The sequence below is a fragment of the Monodelphis domestica genome, chromosome 3 (genome assembly GCF_027887165.1).
Source record: "Monodelphis domestica isolate mMonDom1 chromosome 3, mMonDom1.pri, whole genome shotgun sequence".
NCBI classification, from domain to species: Eukaryota; Metazoa; Chordata; class Mammalia; order Didelphimorphia; family Didelphidae; genus Monodelphis; species Monodelphis domestica.
In genome coordinates this window covers 209,274,968-209,302,184 of record NC_077229.1, presented here as the reverse complement: position 1 = coordinate 209,302,184, position 27,217 = coordinate 209,274,968, and the positions used below count along the sequence as shown (strand labels likewise).

The 27,217-nt window shown below is 40.3% G+C and overlaps 1 protein-coding gene across 1 annotated transcript; it reads right to left on the bottom strand.

Moving 5' to 3' along the window:
• Positions 1-919: 919 nt before the first annotated feature.
• On the bottom strand, positions 920-26,702 carry CD83 (CD83 molecule). The gene is made up of 5 exons (XM_001376755.5): positions 26,219-26,702; positions 25,933-26,051; positions 4,742-4,973; positions 4,037-4,143; positions 920-2,328 (listed from the first exon to the last, which is right to left on the bottom strand). The coding sequence occupies exons 1-5, from the start codon at positions 26,250-26,252 to the stop codon at positions 2,188-2,190; spliced, it is 633 nt and encodes a 210-aa protein (XP_001376792.2). The 5' UTR covers positions 26,253-26,702; the 3' UTR covers positions 920-2,187.
• Positions 26,703-27,217: the final 515 nt, after the last annotated feature.

Sequence of the window (27,217 nt, the reverse complement as noted above, 5' to 3'; positions counted from 1 at the left end):
ATACTTTGGAGTAGCTGTTGATTAAGACAACTGATAGCTAAAGAAGGACCAAAAAACATTGCTTTCCTGAATGAATGAAGAATGATTAAATGTGAGTCCATGATTTTCTTTCTGCAAAATACCTGACAGGCTCCAGGCAAGGAATCCTAAACCAAAATGTTCAACCAATTCAATTGGGTAAGTCCCATGTCCAAGGTTTTAGTGATTAAAAATGAATAAAGTCTGATGTTCCTATAGGGCTGGGTTTTGTTGTTTGTTTGTTTTTGGAGGGTTCCTTATGCCTAAAAAGGAAAAAAAAAAGGCCCCAATTTCTTCAAAACAAAAAATATGTTGAGTCTGAAATCCCAGAAAATTGAAACTAATCGAAGGTTAGCTTTAGGTTTCTGACAGTGAAAGGAAAAGAAGAGGATCCTGTTCCCTTAGTTCAGGGGTCCACAAACTGGCCACTTGTATCCGGCCCCCACCGCACTCCTAGAAGGGGCACCTCTTTCACTGGTGGTCAGTGAGAGGAGCACTGTATGCGGTGGTGCTGCAAAGCATGGCGTCACTCGCATACAGTACTACGTCCGGTGACATAATCCTTTGTGTGGCACCTTAGAAAGAGGCGCTGCGCAAAGGATTATGTGGCTGCACAATAGAAGACATCAACATGGCGAGCAGCGATCTGGGGGAGGGGATTCCACACTGTGTATACTGCTGCCTGGTTAGGGTTAGGGTTAGGTTTTTATAGTCCGGCCCTCCAATGGTCTGAGGGACAGTGAAATGGCCCCCTGTGTAAAAAGTTTGGGGACCCCTGCCTTAGTCACCAGCATTGGATAATGGCCACAGTCAAGTCATTGGTTTCTGCAGCATCAGTAATTCTGTTTGCTCCGACTTCTAACCCTAAGGGTCAGCTTTTTCCTTTGAATAACACCATGTATTCCATTCAATTAAAATAAATTTTATTAAAATCCTACTATGTTCCAGGCACTGTGTCCTAGGGATACAAAGACAAACCAGGGGAGAGAAAGGCAAGGGGAAATACATGTACAGATAATATGAATGTATTAAGTAACACGTATGGCATGGAGCCATTTTCCAATTCTCTCTCTCCCTTCCTTCTTCCCTCCCTCGTTCTTCATCTCCCCTTCCTTTTGCTCTCTCTCTCCCCCTCTCCTAAGTCCTCTTCAGGAGAACCTTCAGACCCGGAGCCCTCACCTTAAATAGCCTAAATGTGGTGTCAGGAAACTAGGAAGCAAAACTGTCCCTATTTGGCAATCTTATCACACTTGTACATTAACAGGTAGTACTTTTAACTCTGAAGAATTTCTTCCTGACCTCAGAAAAACAGGACAGAAGAAATCCGAGCTTGGTTATGAGAAACAGTCATTGGTACAACCTCCATGTGAGATTTGTGATTACAGCCTGAAAATTCCCTTTTGTTAACTACCTCTGTGTGTGTGTGTGTGTGTGTGTGCGCGCACACGCTCCCTGTAATGCATATATTCTTCTAACATGGCATCTTTCTTCACAGTTTTCTTGCAAACGCCTTTCCCTCATAAAAAGCCATAGCAAGAGAAATGGCTCATGGACCTGTTATTTCAACGTACTCATAATACACATAATGGCAGGCCCTTCACACCAGGGAGTTATTTACTAGATATTTCCCACCACCTCACAGCAGGACCTGTCCATCTTCTCCAATACAGGAAACATCTGTGCTGGTGTAGCAAAATCCTACAGCTTCTAAGAGGTCCCTCTGAGGTGTGGAAGGTTGCTGTCTGCCTTTAGGGAATCAGTCTCTTGGTCCCCAGCAAGAGTGAGTTCCATACATTCATTGTTCATGAGTATTTTCCAACAATATTTCATGGAGGGTAGCTGCCATGAGACTGGAAGAATTCCTTGGGTCAGCCCTCACCTTCTCCAAAAGTTTTCACATGGTTGGCCAACGAGCAGAGTACACAACTGGATGGGGATCCTTCAGGAGATGCTGATAGCTGGGATCGACCTGAGAGATGATGTTTCCATATTTCTAGAGCTCTGCACCAGTGCTCAAACTGTGGACCCATTTTCAGTCATCTCAGGAATAATGATCCTACTGTGGCTGCCCCTTCACACAAGTGTCTTTGTTTGTTCTTTTGGCTGTCCAAAGAACCACGAATGTTTATGAATTTTTCGTATTCTAAAAACAGCCCATAGAGGGAAAACTCAGACCAAGTCCATCTTCTGAACTGTTGCTGGGCCCATCTGGTGAGTGCCTTTCTTATTTTGGAAGGGGATGTGGAGAAAAGTTCGTTCCATGCCTTGTTTGTTGACATCAGGAAATATATTCTGTAGCTTTGCAAATTTCTTTTAAAAAAAGAGAGAGAGAATAAATAAAAGGGGGTAATAGAAATGAAAATAGTATAGTTAGCAATAGCATTAAAATGTTCATTCATGATAGTGGCTAGATAACTCCTTCCTGAGAAGGAAGCTCACCATGTGGCCCAAGAGGAAAGGAAAAAAAAAGAGGGAAAAAAATCATGTATTCAATTATAGTTTCACCAAACATTTTTGCTGAGCATGTGGCAAATATGTGATTGGGGGAGGAAGGGGTTATGCAGACCCTTTCTGCCTGCTTCCAGTGGCCCATGTGTGCCAGCTCAGCTGCTGGGCACTTTGAGAATGCTAAAGGTCCTAACTGGTCATTAGGCAAGAAAAGCCAATGCTTTTGGTGGCCAATAAGTGGATTGCTTCATCATCTCAAAGCTTGAGCCTTTCAGTGCTAAGTAACATGAGACCTTCCAGAAGTTGAAAGGTATATCCCCAAAATGCCAGGTCAGTGAGCTCACACATGTGGTCTTTCAGGGGGACAACTTTTGTATAATCCCCCAGTTACATAAAATTCATTAAGCCCTAGTTCCTTCTCATCTCTACTACTGTCCTCATTTTGGACTGTCACCACTGTCCTGGGAATGATGGATTTCTTCCAGATGGGTGTCATGGATTATATCATTATGCAAACTCATTTTCTGAATAACAGTCATAGGGAATATACACACATACACAGAAACACATCACATGCAAAATAGTGGGCACATTACTCTCTTTTCATGTGCTGCTTGTCTTCTAGCAGGACTTATCTTTGTGATGTGTGTGTGTGTGTGTGTGTGTGTGTGTGTGTGTGTGTGTACACATGTGCATGCACATTATTTCCCCCTGCTGAGATTAGGCTTCTGGGAATTAATAAGGACTGACCATGTTTCACATGGTGCTTTTTCTTCCCAACAGTGCTTGGCACATAGTAGGTATCCAAAAAAATGTTTGGTCCCTTGAATAAGATTGACTTTTCCAGAGCTCTGATTGTGATTGTGATTGTGATTTACTAATGACTACAGACAATTTTGCATTTGTCCAGTAATCTTTGGCTTTGTTTCAAAGGATATTCAAATACATGATTTTGTTTTATCATCACAATAATGGCTGAGATGATAAGTTTCCTGAAATGATTTCCAAGCCCTGTGGAAATCAAAGTGTGCTGCATTCAGAATGAAAATAGAGACAAGCTATTTCTATTGCTTATTAGAAACAGAAGTATGTAGCACAGTGTAGGGAATATAGGGCTAGCTTTGGCGTTAAGAAGACCCCATTTAAGGTCCTAACTCTAATTAGTACTGGTTGGGTGGCCAGGGATAAGATACTTAGTCCTTCAGTGCCCCGGGCAACTCACTAAGGATGTGAAGGATGAATCACCTTTCTACATTGGTGGAAGAGGTTTCCATACTTGGAGTTCCATATGTTAGTAAAATCATAGGTCCATAAGTGCACACACACACCACATACATATGTGCACAAACACACAAATGAGTTTAACACTTCCCTCCCAACATCTTTTTTGCCTGTTATTAGTGAACTAGATTTGGATGAATATCTCCCTAATCACCTTTTAAAATTTTGTTTTTTTTTCTTAAAAGAATAACAAATGTTTCTATCCTCATCCCCTATCATGGTGATTTGAACATCATCAACACTTAATAAATGTTTCCTGGATGGAACTGAACTTCTTAAAGATACTTACACAGGTAAAAACGATGAGAAATACATAGAACATTGCAAGAACCAACAGTAAGAGAATTTCAGCTCGGTATTTCTTAAACTTGTCATCTTCATGCTCCATGGTGCAGCCTTCCAATTAAAAATAAAAATAGTTTGTTTAGGATTTCGTTTTTTCCTTCAGTAAAAGGGCTATTATTATCCCAAGTATTTGTCTCAATCTAAAAAAAATCTACCTCTGCCATTTCTATTCTTGCCTATACATCAGCACCATTATCATTGGGTATCATTCCAGTTGTTTTTCAATCAAGTCCAACTCTTCATGACCCCTTTTTCTTGGCAAAGACACTGCAGTGGTTTGTGACTTCCTTCTCCAACTCATTTGACAGATAAGGAAACTGAGGCAAACAGGGTAAAGTAACTTGCCCAGGGTCACACAACTAGTAGTTGTCTGAAGCCAAGTTTGAACTCAGGGAGATGAGTCTTCCTGACTCCAAGCCCAGAATTTTGTCCACTGTGTCACCAAGGTGCCTTTTCTGTCCTTAACATCAGATTAAAGTCAATACATCTTATGAAGGGAAAATGCCCTGATACCTTATCCTTAGATTATAAACATAACTTCTCTTGGATTCACCTACTATATCCTAGTACCTAGCATAATGTTGTGCATACAGTGGGTCTGCAGTACGTGTTGATTACAATAAATGCAATTTGTCATAAATCACCATACCTGCCACTTTCAGGAAAACTATGTCACTTGGACTGTTTTCTTCTCCTGGAGCCTGCAAAGTACATCTGTAAATTCCAGCATTCTGGCAGGTGATATTTCTGATGTTCAAGGAACACTTTTCCGGAGGACAGGCCTCTAATGAGCCATTTATCTCTTTCTCATAATGGAAATGTTCACTAAGGCTTTGGTTTACCCCCAGCATCTTTGTCAGTTCTCCGCCTCGTGCATTAATCTGTGAAAAGAATCATTGACTCATTGAATTTCAGAGCCAAACATGACTTTCAGGTTCTTCCAGTCTAACTCCCTCATTTTACAGATGAGGAAACTGAGGTAAATGAGTTGCATCAGGATAGACATCTATTCTGTGCCTCAGCTAGAACTAAAACTCTGGCTAGAGTTTCTGACCCAAAGATCAATTCTTTTTCCTACTCCCTGATAATAGTGTTACATTTTACAGACCAAGAGCTACAAACTCTGAGCTGAAGTACCAAACTTATCTGTAAATACCATTCAAAGAACCAATATTAAGCCTGTTTTTAAAGAAAATATTGGATTTAAAGGGAGGAGGGGAACCTATTATATACACTTAATAAAATATCTACCTTGGAATAAGAAAACTGCTGAGGCCTGGCCAAATTTGGGCTGCTGACAGCCAATGGGCCGTAATGCATGATACATAATTTCTTGATTTACCATAACAGTGCATAAATCCAAGATAATGAAAAAACTGCCAATTCAATTGTAAAATAAAAGATGTTTCCAGGTTCTTGATCTGTTACCGCTGCTCCTTATACAGTGGTGTGAATTAAAAATCTGGGCCCATCCACAAAAGTTTCATAAAGGGCTCTTCACCCCATTGTTTAGTAAAAATGAAAAGCTCATCAGAGACCCCTTCCTTTCCTGGAGGATCCTTCAATTTAGGGGCTACTTAGCTAAGGGTAATATAATGAGAGCTCACCTTTCTATAGCTTATGAAGGTATACAAAGCATCTTACTTATAATTTCTATGCAGGGCTAAAGAATATAGTATTATTATTTCCACTTGAAACTGATTTGAGCCATGATCATGTGACTAGACTGAGGCGACATTCAAACCCAAGATTCTAGACTCTGGGTCCAGCATGCCATCCACACTATATCACATTGCCATGATTCAGACTATTATTGTTTGGTCTTTTCAGTCATGGCTGACTCTTCATGACCCCATTTGGGGTTTTCTTGGCAAAGACATCACAGTGATTTACCATTTCCTTGTCCAGCTCATTGGAGAAGATGAAGAGACTGAGGCAAACAGGGTTAAGTGACTGGCCCAGGATCAAACCACTAGTAAGTGTCTCAGAACAGATTTGAACTCACGGAAATGAATCTTCCTGATTCCAAGCCCAGTCCTCTATCCACTGCATCACCTAGCTATCCTGCTATAAACTAGAGACTACATAGTACATATACTTGTAATTCAGTCAGTCCATATTCTCTATGTGCAAGCTTCTAGGAGGTACAAAAGAAAAAGGCACACACCATACTGAAAAGTATATTTTAAGTTGAAGGATACAACTACAAGTTAGATATTACTTTCAGATAAAATTACAAAAAAAGGGATTGCTTTCACTACTTCTTCATCTCCCCTACACATCCTTGAAGACACATTTTCAGTCCCACCCCAAAGACTTAACAAGGGACCATCCTATTGTATATTCATCCCCAAAAGAATGAATCTCTAATGGTAGAAATTCAGGCATCTGCAATTAGGGAAATCAGTAGGGTCTATCACTAGGTGGCAGCCCACTCCATCTATATATCTAAGATTAATCCTATTCATCATATTGAGTGTATCTTAAACACATTATTCTTCCTAAGATACCACTCTTCATGTATCACTCCCTGATCAAACACTTTCTGTACTTTCCCATTGCCTGTAGACTGAGTGCAATGTTCTTAATGTGGCTTTCATATCTTAATTGATCTTCCACTGCCCCTGTAGACAAACTCTCAAGTGATTTCTTCACCTTCTCCTAAAAGACCACCCTGAAACTTCTTGCCTCTGCATCTCTGCTGACATTGGTCCATCCACCTAAAATGCCCCCAGTTCTAGACATCCTTCAAGCTACAGCTTAAGCATCTCATTTGTGGTCTTCCTGACTACTTCAGCCCCTGGGATCTCCCCCTCCTTTGAGTTCTTTTGACCCAACACTGAAGAGTCAAGTGAAGACGAGAGCTAGAAGGGACCTCAGAGATAATCTAATTCAAATACTAATCTTAGAGGAAAAATGAAACGAATGACTGAAATCCACAGGGCTTGTCAGAGGCAGAGGCAGGACTAGAACACGGGTTTTATTATTTTAAGTCGAGTGTTCAATATTTCCTCCATCCATTTGGCACTTCGATAGCACTTTCTATTGTTAGCTCTTAATACATTATTTTGTCATTCAGTCATTTTGGGTCATGTCCAACCTTCTCTGAGGAGAAAGACCTTCTCATCCAGAAGGATTGGGAAAGGCTTCATGAAGGACATGATTTGAGCTAGAGCTTTAAGAATGGATGGGATGAAGGAAATTATTTTTTAAAAGAAATTTACAAAGAAAAGGGACAGCAAGGTGGCTCAGTGAATAAAGAACCAGACCTGGAGATGGCCAGTGTTGTGTTTAAATATGGCCCCAGACACTTCCTGGCTGTGTGACCCTGGGCAAGTCACTTAACCCCAACTGCCCAGCCCTTACCGCTCTGTTGCCTTGGAGCCAAAGGTATCAATTCAAAGTCAGAAGGTAATGGTATAAAAAAGGATAGATGGGATATCAACAACAATAAATCCAAACTCTCCAGTTAGATGATTAATAACAATAAAATTAGTTCAACATTGAGGAAGGAGATGGCATATCTCTTTGCATCTTCAGCGTGTAGCACAGTGCCTTGTACATAGCAGTTTCTCAATAAATGCTTACTATGATGTTATTATGGATTGACTATATTTTCCTTACCTAGATGGTACTTATTTTCTCTGAATAAAATATTATGTTTCATTTCAGATATCTATCCATCCATCCATTCATCAGGCACTCACTTATTATTCATAGAATCACAGAACTTTAGCACATGGAAGAAGCCTCCAATGAGACATTAGAGATTCATGCAGAATGCTTAAAAAATGTCTTTTGAAATATGGTAGATCCACACCAAATGGGCCAATTAAACACATAGGTCATCACCAGAAAATGAATATGAGAGCCAGCCCATAAAGGTTCTTTAAAAGGTCTCTTTTTTGCTACCATCCATGAAATTACAAAATATGCTATGAACTCTACCAGTAAGAGAAGAAAAATAAGAATAGAACCTCCGTTAGAGTTGTTATCAATCAAGTCCCTCATTTTTTTATGTCACACTCAACAAATATAAGGAGAGTTATCTTCCCCAAACACAGAACTCATGACATCAGGCCAGAGGTCCTAACTGAATTTAGGCAAACAACTGAGTCATGGGATGTTATTGCTGCAAGAGGTCCTTGAAGATCTCTTAGTCCAAGGTCTTCCTTTGATTTTACTTTTTACAAATGTCACCACAAATGAGGAATAAAAAAACAGAAACAAAACCCTGCTACAGATATGCATAGTCCAGCAAGACAAATTCTCACACTGACCGTGTCTAAAACTGTATGCCACATTCTGCACCTTAAATCTACCATCTCCCTGTTAGGAGATTGATCGCATGTATCTTCAGTGCTCAGAGATAGTGGCTTATTCCAATGACTCCATTTGACAAATAAGTAAAGTTGAGGTTCCCAGAGCTGAAGTGATTTGTCTATAGTCACCTAGCTAAGCATCAGAAGTAAGATTCGAATCTATGACTCTAACTAAAGCCAGCAGTGTTTCAATTACACCGTATGACTTCTCTGTGAAGGCTTTTTCAAACCTCATTGACTTGAATGGTCAGTTTTAAGCTAAATTGGATGACTCCTTTCCAAGTGCAACAGTTGCTAATTTCCATCTTCCCCTACTTGCAGATGTTGGAATATGCCATTCACCACTTCATTCCTAACCTCATCTCCTGTTCCGATTTTTTCTTATCTGAAAAAGTTGTCATCTGAGCATCCATTTATTTCCCATAATTTTCTGGCTTTCTAAATTTGAGTCCTGCAAATGGTAAGGCAAATTATCACTTGTAGGCAGACCTTTCAACAGAGCAGTGCTTGGACAGCTGGGGGTCCAGCAATGACCAGGAAGAAGTGCTGACATTTATGGCAAATTATGCTCAGTTTGTGCCTCGCAGCCAAGAAGCATTTTCTGAATACAAACAGAGATGATCAATGAAATGATCTTGCTGCCACTCCCTTTGTTCTACAATGCAAGTGCCCAGTCTTCTATATTGCAGGGAAATCTAGTCTGTAAAGGTCTCTTTTCCTGAGAGACCTTCCCCCACCACCCCTTTTACTTTTAAGAAAAATAATAAATACTGAGGCACATAGGCAGGAAATTGAGGGAACAGCTTGTGAGGTCCTCCTCATACCTCCCCTGGAGAAGCAAACACAGTTTCTTTCCATTGCTATTGCTCCTTTATTAATTTGGGAGTTTACCAGATCAGCGGAAAGCCCGAGTTTCCATCCCTCCATCCCATTCAGTTCTGTTCAGTAGTCCCCCTCCATGAAGCTACAGAGACCTCTGGTGGCAGGCAGCCTGTTCATTCCTTCCTGAAGATTCCCTTGGAGCCCTAAGCTCCACACACAGTCTTGCCCAGAAAGAGTCTGGGAGAAGGAATTCATTTTCTTGGCTATCTTTTAAGTGTTGAAGGATTTCTTCCTAAATAATTATTAGAGCCCTGCTGGAGGAAGGTAAAAAACATGTGGCCTTACAGATATTAGAAAAGAGAGGGAGGTCAATTAAGTGTCCTGATTAAAGCAAAGACAGAAGTCAGATAGCTTCTTAAACACATATCTGGGTGAGCACAAACTTGAGCTTTTCAAATCTAATTAAAACACGAAATGCTGCCTCATCATGTGCCCTCACCCCCACCCCACCCCCAGCATCTTGGCAGACACATGCTTACACTTGCTAGACAGGGCATTTAACAGGTCAGGCTCCAGGGATAATCCAGTGCTAATTCATGCCAAGTCTCCTCCAGGTGATGCTACAACTGTTCGGCTGCTGCAGGTTCAACTAATTAATTCTGCCCAGGCACTGCAGGTTTTAGTGCAAGAGACAATGGACAGCTACAGTCCCCACACTGCTGCAACATCCCACTTCTCCTCTCTTAATTAACCTTAAAATGTGTTCAGCCCCGATTTGTTTCCACTGAATTTCAGTGGGACTATATTTTGACAGAAACTCCTGCATCTGTAGTGACAAAAACTCGGATGAATGACAGGAACTTCCAGGTAATCTACACCTGGTTTTCCACTGGGATGGGGGAGAGGAAGAGTGGATAGCTCTTGTCCACCCATTTTTCGAATTCCCAACAGTTCATCTGGAATTCAAGAGTAAAGCACTGCATCCCTCTGGAGGCAGCAAAAATATAAACTATTGAGTCCATTTACATAAAAATGGCTTCATTATCATGCCGGCTGCTGGGAATTACTGAAGCAAGAATCTTGCTGGTGATCAGGGACCTGTCGGCAGTGTCCTTCTGCCTAGTTGCATGAGATAACTCATTTTTAAAAATTCAGCAGCAGCAACAACGAAAACTGGTCTGTTTTTATGGTCAAATTTCCATGGGCCACTGGCAAAATCTTCCGAATGCCATTGGCCATTTTTAAATGGCAAAACAAATGTTGGATGGGAGGGATAGAAGGGAATTCAAAGCAAAGCAATCGATTCCATTCAACAACAGTTTATTAGCTGCCTACTCAGTACAAGATCCTGCCTAGAAGAAAGAGAAGGAACAAAAAGAATAGCATTGGGGAGTGGAATGAGCACTGGATTGGAAGTTGGAGGACTGGAGTTCAAATCCTTGGCTTTGCTACTTACTTTCCTGAGTGAACTTGGCTTCGTTTACCTTATCTGACAAATGAGGGTGTTGGACTAGATGGCTTTTGAGATCCCTTCTCTCCCCACATCCCATGTTTCCTATACCTCTTCTTCCCCTCACTCCTACAATTGGAAGAATTCTGATTTGGGACCAACCAAGAGTAGTGATACATCTCTAGTCAAATAGTAGGTTTGAGCAGACCACCATAGATATTATTTGTGAATTAGACTCTTTGCCTTCAATATTCCAGGGAGTAGAGCTATAATCAAGCTGGGCTACACTGACAATGAAAACACTTGCCCTAGTTGTTTCAGAGACATAAAATGGCAAAACATTTAAATGGCATGCTCAGAGTACAGAAATTAGTGGAAGGGAGCCCTTTTACAAGGACTAAAGTTGCCCCCTGTCCCCATTTTAACAGTCTTAATTTTGTTAAACATTTCCCACTTATATTTTAATCTGGTTCAGGATGCACTTGGGAGTTTTGTGAATTTGGCCATGAGTTTGACATCTCTGAGCTAGACAACCTTCGGGATCCCTTCCAACACTAAATTTATGTTCAAAGGGTCTACAATTCTAAATTTGTGCTTCTAAGCAGATTCTCCTATTGACAATCACAACTATTCTTCCACTTGTGACCAACTCCCTTGGAAAAAAAAAAGCCTTAAAGATGGCAGTATTTTTCAATATTGATGGTTCATATTCTAAATGGGTTGTTTGGCATCCATGGGAAATTTTATAGGAAAAAAATATTTTGAATAGACATGGTATGGTAAATGCTGTTATGTGCATTGCTCACATAAGCTATTGACTAACCAAGGAGGAAAATCGTTAAGAGTGCTGACTTCAAAAAAAAAAAATGGGTGGTAGGGTGGGAAACAAAACCAGAGAGAAAAAACAATCCACCATTTTCCTACTTTGTGAAATTCTTATTAAACTGGAAACTGGACAAAAAAATCAACTATGGGAAAGATAAAATGGCTTAAAATATGTATTAGAAGCTAAATATACATATATCCTTAACATTTTAGGATGCTAGCAAACAAGCATCTGATTCATTCATAACCAAAAAAAAAAAAAAGGCTGTTGATGAGAAAAGTTTAGAAGCACGTTTCAACCAGCTAATTTTAAAGAACGCTTCACCACAGCACAACTTGGACACTAATCACTCAAAACAGCCCAATTCTTCTTAATAGTATTTACTCATTCCATGTCCTTTCCATATTAACTTTCAGTCAGCAGTTTCACTCCTCAGTTGAACTACAATAGATCAAAGAGAAGAGACATCAATAGCTTCCCTTCTGACTTGTACTGAGACCACTCATTTGACTAACCAGTGGGGACGCCAAGCTTTTCATGTAGTTTAGAAATCTGGCTAAACCAGAGCATGAAGCAAGGGATTGAATAAGCCACGTGGAATGCCAAACCAAAGGCCACAGAAATATTCCTCTTTCTTTTTAAATGAATGCAAACCATGCAAAAATTTTTTTTCAAAAGAAAGAAAAATTCATTTGAAATAGAACTATTGAATGGAAGACCATCAGCACCAGATCCCAACCACATCAACATTTCATTTAGTTCCTAAGCCAAATTAGTCCCTAATTTTCCCCTTCTATTTATTTCTTCACCATTTTCCCCAAACACAGACTTTTTCAAAGATAATGGGAGTAACACGAATATGCATATGAAAGGCAGTATGCCATAGTGGATAGAGATCTAGTCTTGTAGTCAGAGAGATCTGAATTCAAATGTTGTGTCTATACATATACTAAGTCTGTGGACATGTCAGATAATCTTTCGGTGCCAAGATCCTAGGTTGCAATACACTTGTAAAGCTTGTTCGTGATATCACAGATCTAGACATAATGTGTGTGTGTGTGTGTGTGTGTGTGTGTGTGTGTGTGTGTGTGTGTGTGTGTTTCCCCTATATTTCATCTGACAATTTGGTAAAATATACTTAAAAGCACGGAATTGGTATTAAATTAACCTAGTGCTTTCCAATCTTATCCAACAGCTTTCTTTTATTGCCTTCTTTGTGCACACACCCTCATGTACCTTGGCTTCTAACTCAATTAAACTGCCAATATAATCCCCATTCATCATAAAAACAACTCTTTATTACATGCAAAATGGTTTGGCTCCCAGGCTGATGTCATAATGAGGGTAGAATGTATTAGCATTAACATGGGGGTTTTTTCAAGGGTAGTTTTATTAGGAAAATGGATTTCTTCCTTGAAATTTACTAGGTCTAATTGACAAGGCAAGATTTATAGGTGTTGCCAGAATGATTTATCTTAATAGTTTTTAAATGACCAAGGAATTAAGCCAGGTCTTTGCACAGGAAACTCGCACATAGTAGGGGTGCTATTAAATATTATTAAATTTAATTTTTAAATCTTTGTTTGAATTATTTGTTGAATTCAGCAATATGAGAGATCATTTTCATCTTTATTTGAGACTCTTCTGGTTCTGATTTCTTCCCAATAAACTGGTGTGCCCTGTATAAACTCCTGTGCTAAGCACTATGGATACTAAGATGAGTGGGAGGATGTGATAAGTACCCTGATGACTTCTATAAAAATTGGGATATGATTCGCTACATAGGAGATCAAACAGACTGGCATAGAAGTTTTAACAAGGTATGAAACACTTCTTTCTGAGGGCAGAGGATGGATCAAGGAAGGATTCCTGAATGACCCAGAACCCAAAATGAGTATTGCAAGAAGAAACAGCTTTTAATAAGTAGACACAGGGAGTTTGTTTTAGGCAAGAGAGTATAGGTAAATGCAGGAAGATGGGAAATAGCATGGTAAGATCAGGAACAAATGAACAGTCCAGTTTAACAAGAAAATAATTTATATGACAGGTTTTTTCCAATCTTGTCTGATTCTTTGTGACTCCATTTGGAGTGTTCTTGGTAAATGTACTGTGGTGATTTGTCATTTTCTTCTCAAGTTCATTTTACAGATGGGGAAACTGAGGCAAAAGGTTATGTGACTTGCCCAGGATCATAGAGCTAGTAAGTGGTTGAGACCAGATAGATTGGCATCAAGAGAATCTGTAAGTATCATCACCATGGAATTTCCAAATCCATGTGAGTTCTGGATTTCCCTAGGTGTTCTTATCCATTCAAAGAAAGAGAGGACAGAGCCCTGATCTGATTTAGAATGTCTGGCTTCCTCTCCAGTAATGATTGCAGACTAACTGGACCACAGTCTCTTTGGGAACATCTTCCCCTATCAGAACCTGCCCCAAATCATTATGAAATGACTTTACCCTTCCTATTAACCTCCAACCCCTAGATTTTTCTAGTTTGTTCTCCTTCCTCCTCTCCCTTCCTCCCTCCTCTTTCTCCCTCCCTTCCTTCCAGCCTCCCTCCCTCCTTCCTTCCATCTTTCCTTCCTTCCTTCTTCTCTTTCCTCCATCTCAACTTGCTTCCTTTCTTCCCTCCTCTCCTTCCTCCTTTTCTACCTTCCTTTCTTTCATTTTTCCCTTTCTTTCTTAGAACTGCAGCAGCTACCCACAACTCAATGGATTTCTGAAGGGGAGGGCAGGAATACCTGAGAATTATGTCATGGAATATATGGGAAATACATTGGGGGTCTACGTTGCAGGCCCTCTACCTATCCAGGCTGTGCTATAACTTGCCCCAGTGTTACAGTCACTATCCTGAGGCTTCTCTTCAAATAGTTAATAGTTGTATTGTAAAATATCAAGAGAAGCAATAAAATGTAGGAGATGGGGCACTGGACTTGGAGTCAAGGCAATCTGGGTTTGGACCCTGCCTCAGACACTTGCTGATTGTGACCTCACTTCATATCTCTGGGCTACAATTTCTTCAGCTATAAAACTCTATGACCTCCAAAGTCTCTTCTACTACTAAATCTAAAACACTTACATTTATATATTATTCAAGGTTTTCAAAACATTACATAGACATCACCTTGTTTGATCCTTGCAACAACTCCATGAGGTGGGTGCTGCTGTTGTCCTATCTGTTTTACAGATGAATAGCCTGAGATAAAATAATCTTCCCAATGTCATACAGCTATATAGCGAGGCAGGATTCCAATCTCGATGCTAAGGTTGGCATGCTAGCCACTATGCCACAGTCCCTGAAGGGAAGTATTTTAGTCCAACTCTAGCTTGGGCAGAGTGGTCAGGATATTTAATGGTCAGTCAGGCAGTAAATATTGATTAAACACCTACTCTGTACCAGCAAGGTGTATAGAGTACCAGGTCTGGAATTAAGAAGACTCTTTTTTCCTGAGTTCAAATCTGGCCTCAAACATTTACTAGTTGTGGGTCTCTGGTCAAGTCACTTGACCTTGTTTACCTCAGTTTTCTCATCTGTAAAATGAACTGAAGAAAGAAATGGCAAACCACTCCAGTGTCCTTGCTGAGAAAACCCCATGAATTTATAGGGTTATGAAACATTGGACACAAATGAAAGACTGAACAAGCACTGTTTAGTCACTGTGCCTAGGACTGTGCTAAGGAATACAGAGAAAGGCAAAAGACAGCCCTAAAGAAACTCACAAAAGAGCCTCTGAGATATCATTTCAATTAAAGGAACCATATTAGGGCTATAGCTCTGCTCCTCAGAACTACCCTACCTGAAATCTTGGCTCTTCCTAGAGAAGAGAGACTGAGGCAAATGTGGGAAACATTTTACATCACCAAGAGACACCTCTGACCTTCCATGTCCTTTTATAGCTTTTTATCCAGAGTACTCAGATCAGGTAGATCTCACATCAGTGAGCTTCCTTCTTTTTTTTTTCCTTTATGGAAAAAAAAGTGCTTCTTTTTCTGTCATGGAAAAAACGAGCTGCCTCCTTCCTTCCTCCTGTTCCTTAAAAGGCACGACCTTTGTGGCTTCTTCTGAGATTTATGGACAGTAACAGGAGTGACGTTCAGTGGTTACACTTCTCTTTCTTGTAAAGAAAATAGTCTCCATCCCCTGAGTGAGTCCTTTCCCAACAGAGTCCCCATTCAAGCTTTCCCTGCTACCAAGTAATGTCAGTGGAGGACCCCAAAGGGAAAGTCTGGAATCCACTGAAAGCAGTGACATTTCTGTGAAAGTTCCTCAGATCTTTATTACATGAGCCTTCAAGGTTTACTAGGGTGGAAAAGTGAATGGAGCCTCCTTCTGGAAGACATTTCAGGCCATGCTGTGTACTGCTGCCAGGTTAACTGGCATAAAACTTCATCCATTGTGCCCCTTCCCCTCCTCAAAACCATTAAATAACTAATTCCCTAGAGAATAAAGACCAAACTTCTGAGCCTGGCATTCAAGGTCCTTCATTACAGCCCCAATGCACTGGAAAGAGTACTTCTGACACAGAATCAGAAAGTCAGAATTTGAATCTGGGTTCCACGCTTTGTGATCTTGAGTGAGTTACTTTACTGCTCTGAGCATCTGGAAAATGGGATGGGGCAGTTGGATTAAAGATGTTCTCTAAGGGTATTTGTAGCTCTAACATCATCTGATTCTATCTTTACAGCTTTATCTTCTAATACTTCTCTCTACATAATATTTAATTCCCCATATGACAACATCCAAATACTCAATTAGATTTTTGAGCTCCTCAGTCTTTTTCTTCCTTCCAACAAAACAGATTACAGTCTGACTATGCCCATCTTGGGTGATTCCTACCCTTGTTGCTGTCATTCAGCTATAGCCAACCCTTTGGGACCCCATTTTGGGGTTTTCTTGGTAAAGATACTGGAGTGGTTTTCCATTTCCTTCTCCAGCTCATTTTATAAATGAGGAAACTGAGGCCAACAAGGTTAAGTGACTTACCCAAGGCTACACAGCTAATGAGTATATGAAGCTGGATTTGAACTCATGAAAATGAGTCTTCTTGATTCTAAGCCTAATGCTCTATCCACAGCACCATCCAGCTCTCCTATCCAGGGTTCCCATAAGTTTGCCACAAGCAATCTACCCATCAGGCTGGTGGTCTTCCTTGCTCTCTCCTGACACCAGGAGAACCCAAGTGGAACACTCAGGCCATTTATTAGTTATCAAAATTGCTGAGATTTGACTCCTCCGGGTGTCTGCTTGCTCATCAAACAGGACAAGGATCTCACATTTAGAGTAATGACGGTGATGGTGACAATAGCTAACCTACCATGTGCTAGGTACTGTGCCAAGTCCTTGACAAATATTTAGTCATTGTTCCTTGAAACTACCCTGAGAAGTAGGTGCTATTATTATCCCCATTTTTGAGTTGAGAAAATAGAGGCAAACTGAAATTAAATGATGTGCCCAAGGTGTCTTATGTTGGATTTGAACTCAGATCATCCTGACTCCCTTAGCTTAACACTATACCTGGCACATAGTAAACACTTACTAAATGTTGACTGTTTGATTGATTGACTCTGGGTCAAGCATACAACTTAGCTGCCTATATACCAACAACCAAGTTAAAGTTTACAGATAGCCTTAAAATTATGTCTTATTTAGCTCTTTCTTCCCCAGGTAGCAACACAAGATGATAGAAAGAGCACCAGTTTTGGCAGGTCTGAGTTCAACTTTGCTGCTGATACTAAAAAACTGACTATTTAGAAAGTCCCTAATATTTCTTGAACCCTTGATTTCCTCTTCTATAAAATGGGCATAATAATGCTTTCACTACCAGACTTATAGGGTCATGCTGTCTTCCCCACTAGACTATAAGCTCTTTGAGAGTGGGGACTAGCTTAACCTTTCTCTGTATTCCCAGGACTTCAAACTGTGCCTGACACATAGTAGGCACTTTTTAAAAGACTAGTTTTGGCTAGAGGGGCATCAGAGTAGTCTTACAGGGCATCAGAGTAGAAAAGACTGAAAACCTGGTGGTGGTAGGAAGAGTATTAATGGGGTAATATGGGGAAAATCTAAACAATAAATTTTCCTACTTCGGTTTGGCTCAAAAGTCTCCCCTCTCTAAGTGGTTCAAGCAACCAAGATTCTAAAGAGTCCTAACAGGTACCAGTTGCTGGCCCAAGGCTGTATATTCTTCTTTGTGGATCCGCAGATTCCAGGTGCACCCCAAACCTCTCTTTTCTCCCAGTGCACTCTGTTCTCCTCTGCCTCCTCCTTCTAGGTCTTGTTGCTTGTTAATACCATAAGGAAAATATAACTAGGTTCAAGAAACATTCTGATCATTTTATGGCTGAAAGGTCTATGACAAGATAAGGGGAAGAAATCCAGGGTATTTAAATCTGTCTTTACCCTTTGGCACACAGTAGGCATTTAATAATATTTAATAATAATAATCACACAAAACATTCCTTGATGCCATTGTCAGAGAGAGAGAGAGTGCTAGACTGAAGGGACCATTCAGCTGACCCAATTCTGCTGTTATAATAATAAAAATGTCACATGTGATTTTGCACATGAAGTTGTTTCCTCTTTTTCTCTTCCCTTCTAACTCATCCAGAAAAGGTCACTTGTTCTATGACGCATCTCTGCTCAACCCTGACCCTGACCAAATGGGTATTCCCTATATCCTCTTTCATTTTACATCACAAGGGACAGCTTCTAAGTAGGCAGGACATCTTTCTTAGCTCTCAGTCACTGAAGCATCAGCTTTACATATTTTAACAGATTCTATCACTATTTTGGGGCTAACAGCAACAAAAGCTATTCCTCTGAGAAGAATAGCTGATGCTTAGTAGTAACAAGTGTGCTCTATGCAAATTATCTAATTTGATCATTACAACAAACCTATGAAGTAATAGGTCTCCATACTCTTTATTTTTACAGATGAGGTTGTGGAGACCCACTGACATGCCCAAGGTCACATAGCCACTCTTCAGAGGCAAAGCCAGGGCATGAACTTGGGTCTTCTACTTACAGAATCTCAGAGTTAAAATGGACTTGAGAGATCACTCCTACCTACACCTGGAAAAGAATCTCCTAAATAGCCTACCGACACTCAGAGTCATCATCCAACCTTTTGTTAAGTGTTTTAGTCACATTTGACTCTTTGTGACCCCTTTCTGTGATTTTCTTGGCAAAGATACAAGACTGGTTTGCCATTTCTTCTCCAGCTCATTTTACAGATGAGAAAACAGAGGCAAAAATAGTTAAGTGACCTGCACAAAATCACACAGTGAAGACAGAGTAAGCATGTGAGGTTGGATTTTAACTGGGGTCTTCCCAACTCCAGGACTGGTATTCTATCCATTGGGCCATCTAGCTAATCTAATCATGCCTTCCTTGCCCTGGATGCTATCAATGGCTTTGTAAATTGAGCCTGGGAGCATATCCAAATCCAGTGCTCATTTCCCCATATCACTCTATCTCCTCCATGTCTTTCCACTGTATCACACTGGCTTCCCATAAATGAACAGCAAAGTGTCGCCCAGTATGAAGCCCAGTTTGCATTTTGGTCATTCCAAGGAGTGTCTGTTTGAAGATCAACCTTTCCTAAGCAGGTCATTAAGGAAGGTCATCAATTTTGTGCACGATGGGTGCATTATATAGGCCAGGGGGTCAAATCTAGCTTCTGGTGTTTGGGTTTGGTTTTTTAGACCATTCTTAGTTTACCAGCCATTCAGCCAAACTTGGGCAGCAAGATTTGGCCCTACATCATAGTTTGCTAATCCAGAATCTATTCCCTGGTTCCTCTTAGAATATTTCTAAGAGTGACAAATATTCAAGTGGATTAAATGAAATTATGCCCAGCAGAGGTCAGCCAGTCCAACCCAGCTGAGTAATATGGTACTCCAAATGATGATGAGTCAAGAGTTGATATGTATATGACATGTAAGCCTATGTTGAAAACTACTGCTTGATCTTGGTCAGTTTTTTAATTAAAAGATTCTAGGTGTCTCCTATTAGGTTGTGAGCTCCTTGAGGGCAGCTAACTCCCACCGTGCCACTGACTGCTGATTGCTTCCTAAGAGCTGGCATTTCTGGGTCATTCTCTTCTCTTTCTTTTCACTTCTTCATGTTCTCATTAACAATATGAAGGCACAGTAGAAAAAGATATATATATAAAACCAGAAGAGAATTCAGGAGACGGAAGAAATCATCAGAACATCGGAGCGTTCTTACTTGGGAGAAGCCTGGTCCAATAGGAAGAATAAGGAAATCAGGCTAAGTCAGCCTCAGAGAAATCTCACTAGTGACTCACTACCATAGAAATGAAACATCACCTTTTTTGCACCTCCAATTATTTCCCCATTAGGAGAACAAAATGGCAGGCTCTCTAGACTTCACAGATTCTATAAAAATTATTTGGGCACTGTGTACAGAGTGCATCGAGTTCTTTGGTTAAAAGTATTTGATAAATGCACGACTTGCATGGGCTTGATTTTTTTTTTTATCCCAGGTAAATCAATTCCATTTAGACAGGGATTATGTGTTGCCCAAAGCCCAGAAGACTAGAGATGCTCAATGGAATTTGTAATTATGAGTAATTAGAATGGTACTAATGATATAGAGAGATTACACAGGAATTTGTCCCGTAAAACTAACCACGGAAACCAACTTCAGAGATAGCATCTATCTAACCCACTTAGTCCAATATCCAGCTCAGTGCCAGAGAAAGAGAAAAAATATTTTTTTAAAATAATGCTTTTGGAGGTAACATAAGCTGGGATAAATAACCTGACACAGATACCTACTTAACATTCTTCTTCTTGTGGCTCTTTTTCTGCTCCATTTGTACATTTCACAAGAAAGTAGTGGAAAAAATTAGAAGGTGTTTTATCTTCTGTAAAGCAACATTTCACTGGGGGCCTTCCCTCCTTCCTTCTCCCTTCCTCTGCCCCCAAACACCACTTTCTTCTTGACAGCACAAATACAATCAATACAAACATATAATTATTGGGCTAGAAAATCACAAACATCTGTAGGATGTTCCTAGACCTGTTGGAAGTATTGAGAAGTCTAATAAATATCACTTTAGTTGTCTCTGATTGGTTTATTGGCATAACAATAACTCCTTTGCATCCCAACACCCAATGGGTTGTTGTTTTAATAAAACTCAATGGCTTAGTTTCATAGAAAAGGGGTAGAATGTTCAGTGGCGGTGGAGAATGAAGAAAAATAAAGGCCTAAGATATCCTGCAGAGTAAATAATGCAAGGAATATGTCTATAAAAACAACCACCCACAGCTGTACAGTTATAACATCAGTTAAAGCCCCATAAGAGGCAGAGGTTAATGACCAAGGTTTACCACATCATTCCAAATGACCCAATACAAAAAGATTGGACTTAACAGCAGCTGGAGCTCAACAGTCTAAAAATTTCCCCACTTATTTCATGAAGTTTTTTTTAATTACACCCTTGGGGATTTGTGTATTGCTTGCTGATTACTCTTTGGAGGGGGTGGTAGGTTCTTTTCCCATCTACCCCTCTTTTAATGACTGTTTAATTCCACATCTGGCTAGCTTAGAGCTATTAGGTTTTGTGGGGGGTTTTCTGCTCCCTTAAGTAATTAAGAAAAAAAATACAGAGGTATCAAAAATAAAACTAGCTGAGGGATTATGGAAAATAAAATCATATTTGCTGTATTTCAGATGACAAATGCTGAAAATGACTAATGAGAAATAATTACTTCTAGTTTTATACAGAGAAGTGACCTTATTGCTCTACTTTTCCCCTATCATAGCAGCTAGTTGATAGAATGTGGGACTTTAAGTCAAGATGACGTGGGTTTGAATCCTGCCTCAGACATCAACTATATGACCCTGCACAACTCATTTAACTTCTTAGGGATTCTATCTCTTCCTGTGTATGCTAAAATGGGAATGATGATAGGTAGCATCTACCTCCAGGGGTGCTGGAGGGTCACTGAGATAACAAATATAAAACACTTTGCAAATCTTAAAGTACTATGTTGTTATTATTAATCAGACACAAGTGGAATATTGTTTTCAGTTCTAGGCACCAAATCTTTGGAAATCAAAAAATCAATAAAGATGTATTAAGCACCTATCATGTAGCAGGCTATATCTTAGCACTGGGATACAAAAATAAGCTAAAAATGGTCCCTGCCCTCAAAGAGCTCATTTTAATTTAATGGGGGAGACAACTGCAAACAAATATATACAAAGGAAGTTAGGTGGCACAGAGGATAAGAGTGCTGGGCTTGAAGTCAGGAAGATTGGTCGGAGTTGAAATCTGCCTTCAGACACTAGCTGTGTGATATAGGTCACTGTTTGTCTCAGTTTCCCCATTTTAAAATGATCTGGAGAAGGAAAAGGCAAACCACTCCTATATCTCTCTGCAAAGAAAATGTAAAATGGAGCCACACCACATTGAGCATGACTCAAATGACACAACAACAAAAAAAGATATATTAAGGATAATTGGGAAATAATAGAAGGAAGGCACTAGAATTAAGAGGAGTTGGGGAAGGCTTCCAGTTGGATCTTAGTTTAATGAGACCCAAGGAAGTCAGTTGTCAAAGCAGAGGAGGGAGAGCATTCCATGTATGAGGGATAGTCAAAGAAAATTCTGGGACCTGAGAGATGGAATGCCTTGTTTAGGGAACAGCCAAGAGTTTGGGGGTCACTGGATTGAAAAGTCCATAGAGGAAAGTTAAAGTGTAATAAGACTGAAGAAGTAACAGGGGCTAGGATATGAAGGGCTTTGAGTGTCAAAGGATTTTTTGGAGAGAATAAGGAGTCTCTGGAGTTTAGTAACATGATTGCATCTTAGCTTTAAGAAAATCACTTTAATGACTTAATGGAGTATAGATTGACATTGATAGTCTGGAACAGAGTCAGAAGCAGATAGTTGTGATGGAGAAGGGATATAAAGCCATGGCATCAGAGGACTGGTTGAGAGACCTGAGAATGCTTAACCCAGAGAACACTCAATTCGATGTTTTGTTTTGTTTTTTCATATTTTAACTATAAGTAAACAACTTGAGATACAAGGACTAAAAACAACACTGTCCATGGCTTTAGGAGTTTATAATCTAATTTGGAGACAAAGGTAAGTAATACATGTATAAATAATTATGGAAGCATATAATGTGTTAATTCCAATCTAAGTTCTTATGCCAACCCTCAACAATAGGACTTATGCAAAAAAAGCTATCCACCTCCAGAGAAAGAATTGTTTGGAGTCAGAATGCAGATCAAAACATGTGATTCTTTAGTTTATTTGGGATTTTGGTTTTAATATGATTATACTCTTACAAAAAAGATCAGTATAGAAATGTGTTTTGCCTGATAATACAAGTATAGCCCTAAACAAATTGCTTGCCAACTTTGGGAGGGGGAAGGGAAACAATTCAGATCATAAAACCCTAGAAAACTCATGTGGAATTTTGTTATTACATGTAATTGGTAAAATAAAATATCTTTATAATTTAAATTAAAAAAAATAATAATCCAAACCTCAATGGGAAAAGCCAAGATGTGGGAGGGATATTTATACTTAGCACAGTACCTGGCACATATTAGGCACTTAATACATGCTTGCTCCATTTTCACAAAAAATTTGAGAAGAGAGAAACCATTTTCTAGGGAAGGGAATCAGAAAAGATTTCATGAAAAATTGTGTACTTGATCTAGGCCAAAAAGGAAAATATTTCAACAAGTGACATGTGGACAGAATGCAGTCTAGGCACAGGAAGTACCTCCTGTGCAAATCAGTAAATAAAAAATTTCAGATTCCAATCCAGGTCCTGTGATTCCAAATGAATTGCTCTTTCTATTACATATGGTAGCTGTTTTCAAATATCTGAAGTGATAACAATTAAAAAAAACTTAAAACACTAAAGCTTGAAGCAATGGATGGAAGGTACAGGGGAGGTAAATTTATTGAATCTTCCAAATTGTTAATTAGATCCTCTATTTTTGCCCTTTCCCACCCCCACCCCTGTTTCTTAGGGTTTTATCTTATATTTACTTGTGTTTCCACCCAATAAAGTGTAAGCTCATTGAGGGCAGGGTTGGTTTTCCTTTCCATCATTGTATCTCTAAGGGCCCTGGTACATCGCAAGTACTTAATGAATGGTTGTTGAATTCCATTGAACTGAATATAAGGAAGCTGGTAAAGCAGTGGATAGAGTGATAGACATGAAATAGGGAAAACAAGTTCAAATCTTGCCTTAGACACTTATTAGTCATGTGACCCTGGGCAAATCACTTAAATCTGTCTGCCTTAGTTTTCTCAACTGTAAAATGGGGATAATAATAGTACTGACCACCCAAGGTTGCTGTAAAGTTCAAAGAAGATAACATTTACAAAAGGGCTTAGCACAGAGTCTGGCACACACTAGGCATTACACAAATGCTTCCCTTCATCTCTTTCCCTTTAATGGAGTTGTCTAAAATTGTGATGAAAAGCCTTATAAAGCAGTAAATTCCCTGTGGACCAGAAGTCTTCAGGCAAAAGCTGGATGGCCTCATTTTGATATCTCATGGCTATCAGAATTTGTTCTTTGGGTATGGTTAAAGTAGGTGACTTCAGGACTCCCTTTTGCCAATTTATCTATAATTTGATGCAATGTTCTAGTACCCTCTCCATTTTGTGCTCACATCAACTAAAAACTAAACACTAACCAAGCATCCAACTATGTGCAGGACATTAAAGGAGTATAAAAAAGGCTATCCCTTGCCCTTTGAAAGCATGATTTAGCTAGAGAAATAAGCCCTTATACATATTTAAAGAGAGTTAGCCCCTTCCTCCTTTTCTTGCAGAAATGGGGAGGCAGACTATGACATACTATCAGACATGCATGATGTACTCTTTAGTTTTTTATCTTTTTGAAATCTTCATCATAAGAGATGGCTTAATGAGCAGGAGGGAACAGAGATATTAAGAAAATAATATTTTTAAAGACAAAGGTATCTAAAACCACAAAATATTTTAAGTAGAGAACTTGCAATGTATGGTGGTATACATATGTGTGTATATATTTATATATATCAGCTATGCATATATATATCATCAGGTAGCACAGTAGATAGAGCATTAGACTTAGCAATCAGGAATTCATCTTCATGAGTTCAAATCTGGCCTCAGACACTTATATGGATAGCTGTGTGACCCTGGGAAAGTCACTTAACCCTGTTTTCCTCATTTTCTCATCTATAAAATGAACTGGAGAAGAAAATATCAAACTACTCCAATTTCATTGACAAGAAAACCCCATATGGGATCATGAAGAGTCAAATGTGACTGAAAAAGACTCAATAACAACAAACATATATATATATATATACATACCTACATACACATACATATATATAAATGAAGGGCACAAACATTAAGCTCTCATAGCAATCTTGCTATAATGTAGGTGGCAAACATTTCTCAGTTTTGTAGATGAGTAATTTCTTGTAAGCTCATACAGCAAATCAGTGATGGAGATAAAAAGAGAGCCTAGGGCACCATGTTTTGTTTTGTTTTTTAATTCAGCTGCTGAAGACACCTAATGCCAAAAATTAATTTATATTTAATTTGGAGAATATAATCAGAGGCCCTCCTAGGGCCTCCAGAGGCTTTTAGAGGTGGATGAGACTTGGGAGAACTTTTAATGAAACTCTTCCATTTTCAGATGGAGAAACAGGTTTGTTCAAATATACCTGTGCACCTATGGATATAGTAAATATATGTTGATTATTCCCCAGTTTAGTTGCTCAAAGGCTTGTCATCCTTGCTGCAGAATGGCCAGAGACAGGTAATCCCTAAAGTGAATGAAAGTTGACAATTTGAGGGAACTAAAAATCAGTTTTCAATGGCTTGTTTCTCCTCTTTACATGTATATGTATACATACATAAATACATACATATGTATATGTGTGTACTTCAGACATGCCATTAGAATATGAAATTATTTCATGTTTTCAAATGGACCATTATTTCAGACTTTCTGGTCTTTTAGGTTCTTAGAACCCTTGAATTTAACTCAGGTTAGAAGTAGAGAAGAGGAAAAAAGGACTCTGGGTTATAAATACTAGGGCTCTTGGGCCACGGACTTTTTACAATTTGGGGAGAGTAACATTGAAGAGCCAGGTGTTAGGAGTGGTGTTGAAGGGCCCTAATCATTTTGTCTGAGCCTGGTGGGTTGACACTTAATCTTGGGGATTTGGGGTGTGCTCTATGAGCTAGCTAGGAGCTTCAGGATACCTTCTCTCCCCTTTACTCTCACTTGTTCACTCTTTCCACTTTCCTTCAGAAAAAGCATGAAATACCTCAGATGCTAAGTTCTCCCCGCCCTTGCTCATTGACCCAACGCCACAAAACAGGAGGAACTACTCCTGCTGCAGTCTTCCTTACCTTCTCCCAGAAGATCGTCGTGTATGGAGTCTGAGGGTCCCAGAGGGCAGTACAGGGCAGAGAAACATTCCCTGAACAAGTCGTCTCCACTATCAGAGTCGCCGGCACCAAGCACCAAGCTGCAGGATGAGAGGTGGACAAGAATGAGCCGTGAGCCAGTGAAGATGGATGGGGCGCATTGGAGAAGGGTGGAGAGCCACGAATCAAACGCGGTGGCACCTAGCTCCAACACCACCCCACAACAACCGGAGGGAAGGGCGTCAGAGGGTCGGTTTCAAGCACTTACCACAGCTCAGGACTAGGAGCCGGAGGATGCTCATGGTTTGGGGAGCAGGACTGGTCAAGGCTGAAAGAGACGCAGTGGAATGGCTGTTCGAGGCTCTGTCTCCCAAGACACCAAATCCCACAATAAGACTGCTGCGCCTGCTGCCGCAGCCTTCTCTAGCCAGCGCTGGGGCTTCCCCCTACGTCGTCACCCTCCTGTCCTCCTGAGCTTTAGGGAATTCCCCTTGCAGCGAGGCTAAAGGGACCATTTTCCCCACCCCCAAGATATTGCGCCACTCTGGGGCATCCCCCGCCTTTCCTTCTCCTCGCAACCCCCAACTGCGTGGACAGCTCCACCCCCTGCTGTCCTTTCCCTCTCCCCCGCCTTTCACTTTCTCTTCCCTTTCGACTGAGTTGCTTCCCTGTCTAGAAACAGCACCATCTGCTCTCTGAACCCCAGGGTACCCTGCACCCCTCTCCTTCCCCCTGCTCCACTAGACGCCCTGGTCCTGGGGACCTGGGCGTATTGGGGTGTAGAGGAACCTCGGAAAGTAAGTTCAGGAATCCCTTCCTTTTCCAATTTCCAGAAGAATCCATCACCCAGCCGCTACAGCCACCTGAAGTACCCCAGCGGGGGGGGGGGGGGGGGGGGATCATTTATTGCTTTGTTTCTCTTCAGTTCCTCAAAGAATCCAGGATTTCAGCTGGGTGGGCACTCTCTCAGGAGCAAATCATAACTCCTTTTTCCCCTTCACTTGTTACTGTGGTTAGGAGTTAAAAAATCACCACCAGGTGGCCAACCTTCTGAGATGTTGCCAAATAAACTTGGACAGATTCTGAAGGATTAGACTGAGCCAACCCATCAAGAACTAGTCCAGTCTTTCCACCTTGATAAGACTTGGCAGAGCATGCCCTCAGGTGACCTTGCCTTCTAGAAACTAGGGTCACTGATGTGCCACAATAAAACATCTGGAATCCTCTTTTCATAGACTTAAACAATAAGTGGCTCTGTATGTCCCCT